The 12,500-nt window shown below is 46.1% G+C and overlaps 1 protein-coding gene across 2 annotated transcripts in view; it reads right to left on the bottom strand.

Annotated features, from left to right (window-relative positions):
• Window positions 1-12,500, bottom strand: part of grik4 (glutamate receptor, ionotropic, kainate 4) — a 347,457-nt gene that overhangs the window by 135,266 nt on the left and 199,691 nt on the right. For both annotated transcript variants that reach the window (XM_042067701.1, XM_042067702.1), the window contains one exon: window positions 2,384-2,548. In XM_042067701.1, coding sequence (XP_041923635.1) covers window positions 2,384-2,548 — 165 coding nt within the window. The remainder of the gene's footprint in view (window positions 1-2,383; window positions 2,549-12,500) is intronic.

Here is a 12,500-nt window from a genome sequence, read left to right as displayed (position 1 = left end):
TATAAACTGAAGGCTGCACCTGCAGATCTACATGGCAGAGACAGGAGTCAGGAACAATACAGCTCTCTCTCTCTCTCAGTCTCTCTCACTCTCTCTCTCCATCCCTCTCTCTCTCTCTCTCTTTCCCTGAGCTGCAGTCTTCCTCAGTGTGCCACTAAAGCCTGTCAAGTTGGTGGTGTAGGTGTACACAACCTACAGGGTTCTGTAGCAGGTAGCTCAGGCCAAATCAAGGTGGTGTCTGTAATGTGCAAGTTCTAAGGGTTCTAAAGCAGAAGGGTAGGATCTGGTAAGGTATCACATCTAGATGGACAGGGTCTGCTTAGGTAAGGTCTAAGGTCTAGGGAGGTATGGGTTCGGAATAAGGGGGACTTGGGTCTTATGCTGAGACTTTCATAGAGGTTAATAGATTCTATGCAGATCTTCGAAAGAACATTCATTCCCATCTGCTCAGAAAGGGCCTTTGGTTCTGCACGGGTTCTCCAATGGGTTGCCTGGTTCTATCTGCTCAGGATGAGTGCCAGGACACCCTGGTTCTGTATAGAATCCCCTGTATAACTGATCAGGTAGGGTGAGTAGAGGCATGGGCTCCATTGCAGAACGGTCATCTTAGAGAGAGTGCCACTCAGTCATCACTAATCCAGTCACGCCTCATCCAACTCTAATCCAATCACAGCTCTGTACTGCTCAATGGCATTAGTGCTCACTAGGAAGGAGGATGTCACACTACCAACTAGGCAGAGAGAGAGAGAGAAAGAGAGAGAGAGAGAGAGAGAGAGAGAGAGAGAGATGGAGATGAGAACAGAGAGAGACAGGAAGAGAAAGAGACTGAGAACGTTGACCTCTTGTAAAAGGAATATCTGCATTCATTACTGGTTTATCTTCTCTTTCCTAGTCCTAGTGGCTGTCAATGTGACTTCAGCCCTCGGGAGGGAACAGAGAACAAACTCCATGTGTCCCTGCCAAGATCAAACACGGTTCCATGTTCCAAGTGCTATTTGAAAAGAACATGGTTTTGCAGCCTTCTCTGTCAGGCCCAAGAGAGAAGAAGCTGTCTTGATTTCCGATAGAGGAGAACGGCTCGGTTTTCATTTTTCTAAAAATAGACAGCGACGGCAGTGAGCAATGGCCTGGTCTTGTGATGCATCACTGAGTTAAATTGCAGATGAACATTTGTTGGTCTGGTCTTGTTGTGACTGGACAACTTAAATTGACTTATTAGTGCTTTAGTGCTTTATTATGGCAAAAAAAATCTGGAGCTTGAAATCTCTGGGTAATATTTAGAATCCCACTCCACCCCATGACTGCGCCTATTTTCTGAAACTTAACTCGATTTATAAGTGTTCTATTGTAGCGTGGAATATATGTATTGTGTGTATTGTGCATGGAAATTATGTAAATCAGACTCAATTCAAGTTGATTGTGAGCCAAATGGGACCAAATTCATAAAGTTTGTGAAGGATCTAAAGATTAGGCATGAATAAACAGATATGAAAGGAGTGTGAATGCTTACACAGATGGTGCAATCTAAAAGTTCTAAGACTTAGTGACTACCTTCTAGGAGATGGCAGTCAAAATTAAATCACAAAAAGTTTTCGGCTTTTTATAGTGATACAAAGATTCATCTTTTTATCACTTTTCTCCAGCATGAAATGTTTGTCCCGTCTGCAATGCCACCCCAGCCAGTCTCATGCGTCAAGTGCTGTGACGTCAATTCGGAGCCAAACTATTGGTTTGAATGTGTCCTCTGAGGAGCGAGGAAGGGAGGGGAGAGAGTCCCAATGCTATTAGTAGTGACCCTGGAGGGGCCGTCCAATGATCACACGTCACAGAGCCCCAGGAAACGTTTTAAAAAAAAAAAATATATGCCAATCATTCTACAAATGATTGGGTTACACATGCACAGTAAAAACAACAAATAAAGGCCTTCCTGCGTGTGTGTGTGTGTGTGTGTGGGGGGGGGCATGTTAATAACAATGCCAAGTCTCGTAGTCCATCTTAACAGTAACCAAGGAAACAAGCACCATCATCCTGGCACACACACACACACACACACACACACACACACACACACACACACTCAAGTGTGACAGCACATCTTATTGGTCCTGCCTGCCTCAATGCAGTGTAATAATCTATTTGCAATTCCCCTATTTGCCGTTGTGTTAGAAGGCCATTCCTAGGGGAGCCCTATGTCATATACCTGCCTCCCAGAGAGCACTACACTAGCAGGACGGGGGAATACACAGTGCATTGTCATTGCGTCCTTCACACCTGGAATATCACAGGTGTTTTCTGTGAAGCCCATGACGCCTTCCCCATTACCTGCAAACACACACGTACACATGCATGCACGCACACGCACATCACACACACACACACTTACTAGTCTCTCCCGTCTCATATTCGCTGTCTCTCAGCAGCTCAAAGATGTCCACCTCCAGCTTGCCGGTGGTAGAGCGGTTGCTGGACCTGTTGATCTGCTCCTTGGCCAGAGTGATCGCTAGACGCTCACCACGACTGCACTCCATCGGGTCATCTAGGATGGCAGCTATGTAAGTTGGGGGAGAGAGAGAGAGAGAGAGAGAGAGAGAGAGAGAGAGAGAGAGAGAGAGAGAGAGAGAGAGAGAGAGAGAAAAGAGGGAGAGAGAGAGGGGAGGAGGGAGAGAAAAGGGAAGGGGGAGGGGGGAAGAGATGATCAAAACCTCTATATTGAACCATCACATGAATCAAGGACTTCTAAAAGGGCCCTCCCCAAGATAGTAAAGGACACCATATACCATAGTAAAGGAGCTAAACAACATCTGCAGCATTTGCATGAGAGCAATCTGATATTATTAGGAGGGAGGGAGAGAGAGAGAGAGAGAGAGAGAGAGAGAGAGAGAGAGAGAGAGAGAGAGAGAGAGAGAGAGAGAGAGGAGAGAGAGAGAGATGGTAGAAGAGAAGGTAAGTGGGACAGAAGGAGAGAGAGGGATATATAGCGAGAAAATAATGAGAGAGGGATAGATCAAAAGAAAAAAAAAAGAAGACTGAAAAGCACAAGAGTGGCTAGAAAAGGATGAATAGAGAAAGTGAGTGAGAAAAAGAAAAAGACAGAGAGAGAATCACCATGTGTGTAAAGCCCTTATCACCTGCATGGCTGCTACTGTATGACAAGCAGGAGTGTTCTGACAGCAGAGATCCACTACTGAGCCCTTGAAGTGGCCGAGCCAAGCGGAAACCACTCTGAGCAATCCAGCAGCCAAGCAAAGAGCCATCGCACACTCAGCCAACAGGTTTGCTCAAGGAACAGAAGCGTGGAGCTGAACTAATGGGTGTGTTCCCTTCTCACTGTCCGCTTCTCTCCACTCCTGTGTTTGTGTTGAAGTGAGCGGCTCAGATAGCTCCTTCACTCCAACACTCTCACCCCTGATTTAACACCCACTGTACAGTTTCAGTATGTATATGTGTGTGTGTGTGTGTGTGTATATGTGTGTCTGTGTGTGTGTGTGTGTGTGTGTGTGTGTGTGTGTGTCCACAAATGGGAAGGAATTACAGTCTGTGATATGTTCATGTTCACATCTGTTCTGCGGGCAACACACACACACATACACACACACACACACACACACATACAGTACTCACCAATTAACGAGTGAACAGACACCTTGTATGACCGGAAAACAGCCTTTCCACATTGCACACACAAATCACATATCATTATGCCCTACTGTGACCAGTGGCCTCCAGTTGAGTCAGAGTCAGCTTTTGGCCTCTACACATGAAGACACAACAGGCACTTAGCTCAGGGATGCTCACTGCCCACTGAGCAGAAACCCCTACATTACCTGTGTTTGTGTACAACAGTTACCATTCAGAGAGATAGAGAAAGAGAGAAAGAAAAACAGAGAGAGAGAGAGAGGGAGTGTGTGTGTGTGTGTGTGTGTGTGTGTGTGTGTGTGTGTGTGTGCCATTCAGAGAGTGCTGAAAACGAAATGTGCATGAAAAGTGGAAAATTGCATTAGTGGGAGAAACCCCCCCCCCCCACAGCAGTCAGGGATCTCGTTATCTTTTCTGTGATTGATGTTAGAGTTGTAGCTCAATCAGCACGGGGCTAGCTGTGTTAAAATCATACAGTTGGTGCGTCAAACTGCCATACACAAGGGGCCCGGTAATGAATGGCACCATGCAGCCTGTAGACTCAGAGGGGGAGGAAAATGAGCTAATGTTAATGTAATGCACTGAAACTGCAATTTAACCTCATCAGCATGTTAACAGCAACATGAAAACATTCGTTTTGCGTGTTCGCCCCCTCCCCACACACACACACACACACACACACACTCTCTCTCTGTGTTTGTGTGTGTGTGTGGGTCTGTGTGCATTTTTACATATGTGCAGGCATATTTTTCGTGAGAGCTAAACGTTCGCAGCTTTATCAAACCAAAACGATGTAAACACGGCGAACGCAGAAACTCTGAACACGTGTTTCAAAGCCCCTCTAAGGTTGAGTATGTGTGTGTGTGTGTGTGTGTGTGTGTGTGTATCAGGTAAGGCCCACATCCGTTCCTCTGTCATGTGTTCCAAAGCCCTTCTGAGATGAGGAATGACTGCATGTGTTTTTCCTCCCTCCAGAGCGCCACTTTCAGATGGTGTCTGAGGACAGAGGGTAATTATTTAGGTGTGTGTGTGTGTGTGTGTGTGTGTGTGTGTGTGTGTGTGTGTGTGTGTGTGTAGGGAGCGGTGGACATGCATGGCGTGTGTCTGCTGGACGCAGGCACTATAAGCCTGAGCAGAGAGCGAGAAGTAAAAGCCACTGTGTGCTGACCAAGTCTTTATTGTCACAAAAGGTAACACCGACATCACCTCTACACGACTGGAGATGCAGAAAGTTTCTGATCTATGATCAAGAAACAGTTGTAGAAAAACAGTGGGTCTACATGCTCCAGCTGGAAGACACCAGAGCCTCTATATGTGCAGGGGCAGTGGCAGCGTAATGGTTACGTAGCTGGGCAGAAACAGATGACTTGAGGGTTTAATTCCTAGCTTCCACCGTTGTGCCCTTGAGCAAGGCACTTAACCCCCGAGTTGCTCCAGGGACAATGTAACAATGCTCTTTAAATGCAGTTGACAGTGTATTTGATTCCTGAACCCGCTGTTGTGAGTCTGTAACTTTGCATAAAAGTGTCTGCTAACTATCCGTCAACTTTAACATGTTTCTTGAGTGTGTGGCATGATCAGACACACACGCGCTTCCTGCAACACTCCGTTTGTCACACACTGTTCCTGAGTGACGCTCTGACTCACGGCGCTCCCTGAGAAACTAATAGACTTGGAACAGCAGGACTTTAAACGGCCTAAGTAGGAGCATGACAACACCGTGAGATGCTTCAACATAAAGATGCGCGGATAGCGGCAATTATTCATGACTTCATTTTATGTGCAATTACTGTTCCACTGCATCCAGTGGCACCACAGGGCAGTGAGTCAGACTGATTGCACCGGCCACTGCACAGCAAATAGGGTTGTTACCTACCAAGAAAATGATTCTTTTTCCTTGATGTGAACAAAAGACTATTGAATTATAAATCGTTATTGTACAACTAATGTTTATCAATGACCAGATATTTTCTTGGTTGAAAAAGAACAAAATGAATATCATAAATAATGTGTTGCTTGGCTGACCCTCATTTCGAAGTGAAGAAATACTTGAGAAGGGATCATTAGCACCTTAGCTACGGTTCTGCGTAGCGGAGAACATATGGAACACTCACCTCAGTAATTAAGTTAGAAGACAAGTTCATTTCCATTTGGAGGAGTGGAACTGCAGCAGGATCAACAACAGTATAGTACATTACACACCTGAATATTACATTCTCTCTCTCTCTCTTTTTTCCTCTTTTTCTCTCTGGCTCTCTCTTTCCCTTTGTTCCTCCTTCGTTCCTTCCCTCCCTCCTTCCTTCGTCTCTCTTCCTCTCTCTCTTCTCCGTGTCGCTCCCACTTCATGTCTCAGTCCTCCACTCTGTAGGTGTTGCAGTGGAGCTTTAAATAGACTATGCAGCTCTGAGACGCCTTGTGTAAACGGGTTCGTATGTTGCTTATTTTACGATGATAATGGGGCCTTGTGTCTCTTTCCATGTTGTCATTGTGTTATGATGATGGGACTCTTTGTGCTGTCCCACAGGTGTGTACCAGCCCACTAGGAGTGTAATGGCGCTGTGGGAATGTGCTACCAGCCCACTGAGAGTTCTTGTTCTGACACACTGTCCCTCTCATTAGTTTATTTTCATCCCTCATAGTCTACCTCCCTTTTCTCTCTAAAATGTCTTCCCTTCTTCAATCTCTCCCCCTTCAATCTCTTTCCCCCTCTCTCTCTCTCTCTCTCTCTCTCTCTCTCTGTTGCTGTCTCCTTCTTTCTATTCATCACATTCTCTCTCCCACTCCTCTCTCACTCACTCTCTCCATCCCACCTCTGCCTACCTCTCTCTCTTCCCCAGCAGGTCAAGTCCCTCTCCTCGCCCTGCAGTCCCACGCTGTAGCCACTGACCCTTCTCCACCAATCAATGAACTGCCATATGTCACATGACCAGAACAAGAAATTATCTCTGAACTTGTAATGGCCCATGAAACCCATCAGGAAAAACCCATCACCTGCTTAACTACCAGCAAACCAATACCTTTTCACCACCACATTAAACAGCCACTTAGATGGTCCGCTTACAGCAAGAGTAGCAGCTTTAATTTATGTTAGAGTAAACCTGTCCCTTCTACAATCAACATTTACAGCTGATGAGCAAAGCTGGTGATGCACCATTAGATAAATGTGTTTCTGTGTTAAATGCATGTCAGTGTGTGTGTGTGTGTGTTTCTATGTGTATGTGTGTGTGCGTGTGTGTGAGAAAGAAAGTTTTATGGAGGTGGGTAGATGATGCAATGTTCAGTGAGGCACGTGCATCATTGTCTATTAAACCTGTCCCTGCACAGTAGGCGTGTAAGGGTCGACATAAACAGAGCAGAGCTCGGCTTGATGAAATCCCTCTCCTGTGTGTGTGTGTGTGTGTGTGTGTGTGTGTGTGGGGGGCGACATAAACAAAACCAACCGCAGCATCATCTACTCTCTTATCACAGACCAAGGCGTGAGATGATCCTGTAATGAGCAAATTACACTGCTGTTACGAGCCAATGAAATACCTGCAGCAGTTATGAGCCAATTGCATATCACACAGCTGTTATGAGCCTATTATAGCATGCAGCTGAAATGAACCAATGACAGACACGCAGCTATAATGAACCAATGGCGTACCATAAAGCTATAACGAATCAATCACCACCACAGCGTGATTTGTGATAATGAATCGGTGTCATGGATACAGCAGAACCAATTCCACACTGCTTTCAATACCTAGACAATCACACAGCAGACCAACCCAACCCTCCCCCACCCACACACACACACACTGATCTACATGAACCAATCCCACACACACACACACTGCTCTACATAAGCCGATCACACATACACACTGGTACATACACCAATCACACACACACACACACACACACACACACACACACACACACACTGCGCTACATGAACACACACACACACACACACATTGGCTTTTCATGAACCAATCAAACATCGCCACTGCTATAAATGAACCGATCACATTTCCCTGCTGTAGTGGGCATCTCCAGATACTCTGTTGGAACGCAGCCAGACAGATGGAGCCAGAGGTGCTGATATAATGAGATTTGGCAGCATTACCATAATGATATGGACAATGTGCAGCATAATGTCAGCAATGCATAAGGTCAAAACTGTATAAATCACCCAGGAAACATACCATATTATAAATCTATTTATAAATATAAATATGGGAACCGTTTTCCATGATATTCACAGCGCCTCACTCTGCTAAAACCAACACCAGTTTGCAGAGTCAGCACAGTTTGAGGTGAGATCAGCTGCTGAGGCACCTGCATCAGTCTCAGGTGAGATCAGTCACAGTGTGGCACCTGCATCAGTCTCAGGTGAGATGAGTCAGAGTGTGGCACCTGCATCAGTTTGAGGTAAGATCAGCTACTGAGGCACCTGCATCAGTCTCAGGTGAGATCAGTCAGAGTGTGGCACCTGTATCAGTTTGAGGTAAGATCAGCTGGCTGAGGCACCTGCATCATTCTCAGGTGAGATCAGTCAGAGTGAAGCACCTGCATCAGTCTCAGGTGAATAAGTTGGACTGAGCTACCTGTGTGTAACTCAGGTGAATAAGATGGACTGAGGTACAGTACCTGTGTGAATAAGATGAGGTAGCTGTGGTGAGCTGAGACAGGTGTGTACAGGGGGAGTGAGAGCTGGAGGTGAACAGATGGACACATACTGTATCCCCGGTAGCACACTGTAAACTAAAGCAACCAGAGCTGCTGACTCTAAACATTGGGGAAGTTAGTCTTGGGGAAACTATCAGTGATTAACTCGGAGTGAATGAAGACCACTGGTGTTCCACATCAGTGAGAGGCAGAAGAGCTGAGTAGACTCCGTCCATCAGTCCCTTCAGTATGAACAGACACGAGACCACACACAGAACACAGCAGAACACAGCAGAACCCAAAGACACCAGGCCACACACACACACACACAATACAGCAGAACATAGAAAAAGACAACATAACAGAGCAGAGCTCGGCTTGATGAAATCCCTCTCCTGTGTGTGTGTGTGTGTGTGTTTGTGTGTGTGTGTGTGTGTGTGTGCGTGTGTGTTTGTGTGTGTGTTTGTAAAATAAAGAAGCAGTGCAGTAGCTGCCTCGGTAATTACTTTTCAGTTCGGATGTCTGCTGAGACTGGTTATGGCATTTGGTGCAAGACTTTGTTTGCACAATATATAGACATGTGATGACACAGATGCAGTAGAGACCCTGGGGTGTGTACGTTTGTGAGCTTGTGTGTGTGTGTGTGTGTGTGTGTGTGTGTGTGTGTGCTCTGTCATATTAGTGAACATGCAGGAGGCTGGTTGTTAATACTGTATATGACAGGGGAACTCTCCTGTGTGTATACAAACACACACACACATACAGAGATGAGTGCAGGAACTCAGACTTGTCTCTGCTGCATGGAGGCTGTGTATGTGCAGTACTGCTGCTGTGCTGAACTGCTGGGAGAGCCACACACACACATGCACGCACGCACGCACGAGCGTGCGCACACACACACACACACGCACGCACAAGCGCGCACACACAGATGCCTATTTCTAACCCCCCTATCGTTTTTAGATCCTGTGATCATTGAGTGTTTTGACTGATTTCAAAGATTCATCCATTAGTATTCCACTCATCAGGCTCTTCTCTAGCAGCCGAAGACGAGCTGGAGGGATATTTTTAACACTGATTAAAATTCACTTCACCACTAAGCTGGGACAAAAGTGATTTCAAGGTTAGCCATAATGTTTAATGGTGTGTGTTCCTCTACATCTGAAGGAGCGGCCTTCTGAACTGTAATTACTGACTGTGTGTGGATCTCGTCTTCATACACTTCCACACACTCCCTCCATCACGCTGCACAGATATGATACACTGACATGACGTCTGATACTCTCTCAGATGCTTTATTAGCTCACAAACGCTGTAGATCAGAAAATGCATCTCATTTCATTCCACAAACCGTCTGTTTAGCAAATCAAACAGGATACCAACAAAGGACGTTGATTTAACTGTTGCATCAATACTTCTGACACATATCTGTCTCTGAAGTAGCCAGGCGCTCTGCCTGAGCTATAAGTTGTCATACCTATCTATCTCACAGTGACAGCTCTCTATTTGATGTGTCGAAGAGAAAATGATTAGTGTGGCAATAACCCTATGTACACTACTAACACATGTCTTTATGCTGTGTATTCCTGGTGAAATCCATACTCCTATCAGAGAATGAAACTGCAACATCCTTTGTGTGGTATTTGCAGATCTCCCAGAGCAGATCTCCCATAATAGATCTCCCAGAGCAGATCCCCCAGAGCAGATCTCCTATAACAGATCTCCCATAACAGATCTCCCATAGCAGATCTCCCATAACAGATCTCCCATAGCAGATCTCCCATAGCAGATCTCCCATAACAGATCTCCCAGAGCAGATCTCCCATAGCAGATCTCCCATAACAGATCTCCCAGAGCAGATCTCCCATAGCAGATCTCCTATAACAGATCTCCCATAACAGATCTCCCAGAGCAGATCTCCCATAGCAGATCTCCCATAGCAGATCTTCCATAACAGATCTCCCAGAGCAGATCTCCCAACACAGATCTCCCAGAGCAGATCTCCCAACACAGATCTCCCAGAGCATATCTCCCATAGCATATCTCCCATAACAGATCTCCCATAGCAGATATCCCATAGCACAGGGGTCCCCAACCTTTTATGTGCCATGGACCGGTTCGATTCCCATTTTTACGGACCGGTGGGGAGGTAGTGGGTTGGGGGTTCGATGTCCCATATGTGTTGTGCATGCATTACTTGAAAATAACTAGCTCCAGTTATGTATGAACAGTGAAGGTAACGAACTCTAAAAATGTGAAAAACGTGAAATTGAAGAAGTAAAAATTTAACAATAGGCCTATGAACTATGAAAATTGAACAACTTGAAGCTACATCTATCAAGTGTGAACATGCTTAACAAAATATGGGAACAAAACATGGGAACTAATGGGAACGTGCATTACGAATATAATCAGTGGGAGCCCTGTGCTTGTTTCCCTGCAACAAGAAGGTTCCATCTGGAGGTGATGGAAGACAGTGACACCCTCAGTGTGTTTGAAATGTCCAGTCGATTGCGCAATTTGGTCTTAGTTGCAGTCATTACAGAAAACCCGGTCTCGCATAGATAGGTGGTGGGAAATGGTAGCAACGTTTTCAGCGCTTTTACGGCTATCGGGATATTCTGCTTTGGTTTTCATCCAAAAACCCGCCAGAGAGGTTTCCTCATACACACTCTTAAGACCACCGTCATTTGCAATTTCGATCAACTGCTCTTCCTCCTGCGCTGACAAGGTAGGACTATTCTGGATATTGACAAATGGGTTGCGGACCCACTCATTGGTTTGCCGTGGATCTTTGGAGGATGGAAAGTAGCCTAACGCTCAAACTCATTTGAAAGCGCAACAAGGTGATCGCGCACCAGCTGCGAGAGAAAGGGCCCTGCCTCAGTCTCTCCCAAAACCCCCACTACTGTTTGGAACATATCAAATACACCCCTTTCCCATTCGTCCCCACAAATCAAGCTTGGCTTTAAATACAGTGACTTTATCTGCCAGTTTAAAGACAGTCGTCATTCTCCCCTGGAGTGACAGGTTGAGGTCATTAAGCAACCCGAATATGCCACACAGGTAAGCGAGTTTTGACACCCAGTCCTCATCACTAAAATGTGCAGCTAACGGTGACTTTTTTTTTCTGTAAGAAATCTCTGCAGCGGCTCTCGCAACTCAAACACTCTGGCAAGTTGCTTGTTTTTTGTTGCTCATTATAGCAGTTTAGCTAACTTCGTGTGACACTACCGTTCGCCAAGAACTGATCAAGTGAAGTGAGCTGACCTGAGGCTGCGCAGCGCTGAAGGCAATATGTAAAGTGTTGAAGGCGGGACAGACAGACGTAAGAAAATAGACCTTGCAAAATGCAAACATGCGTGCAATCAAACAACTGCATATAGGCCTATGCCATGTAAAAACGTGACATTATTGCGAATTAAATTTAGTTTAGTTTGCATTCATTTTTTTTAAAACTCATGTCGTAGGCTACGGCCCGGTGGTTGGGGACCGCTGCCATAACAGATCTCCCAGAGCAGATCTCCCACAACAGATCTCCCAGAGCAGATCTCCTATAACAGATCTCCCATAATAGATCTCCCATAATAGATCTCCCAGAGCAGATCTCCCAGTAGTGAGATGTTCTGCCTGCCAGCTGATCGTGCAGCGCTGAGGAGTGTTGAGACTGGAGACGGTCACCTGGAGACCAGCAGAAATCACATCAGAGTGTGTGTGTGTGTGTGTGTGTGTGTGTGTGTGTGTGTGGTGCTGAGGAGTGTTGAGACTGGAGACGGTCACCTGGAGACCAGCAGAAACAGCATCAGAGTGTGTGTGTGTGTGTGTGTGTGTGTGTGTGTGTGTGTGTGGTGCTGCCACCTGGAGATCAGAAGCCCAGACTCTGCTCCTCCTGCAGGGGATTTCTGGGAGACACAGACCAGCTGAAACTACATCACACTGTGTGTGTGTGTGTGTGTGTGTGTGGTGCTGAGGAGTGTTGAGATTGGAGACAGCCACCTGGAGATCAGAAGCCCAGACTCTGCTCCTCCTGCAGGGGATTTCTGGGAGACACAGACCAGCTGAAACTACATCACACTGTGTGTGTGTGTGTGTGTGTGTGTGTGTGTGTGGTGCTGAGGAGTGTTGAGATTGGAGACAGCCACCTGGAGACCAGAAGCCCAGACTCTGTTCCTCCTGCAGGGGATTTCTGGGAGATGCAGACCAGCTGAAACTAC

This window comes from Alosa sapidissima, chromosome 17, assembly GCF_018492685.1.
Source record: "Alosa sapidissima isolate fAloSap1 chromosome 17, fAloSap1.pri, whole genome shotgun sequence".
In the NCBI taxonomy this organism is placed as follows: domain Eukaryota; kingdom Metazoa; phylum Chordata; class Actinopteri; order Clupeiformes; family Clupeidae; genus Alosa; species Alosa sapidissima.
The sequence above is the reverse complement of the archived record's forward strand: the minus strand, read 5'-3'. Positions and strand labels throughout refer to the sequence as shown.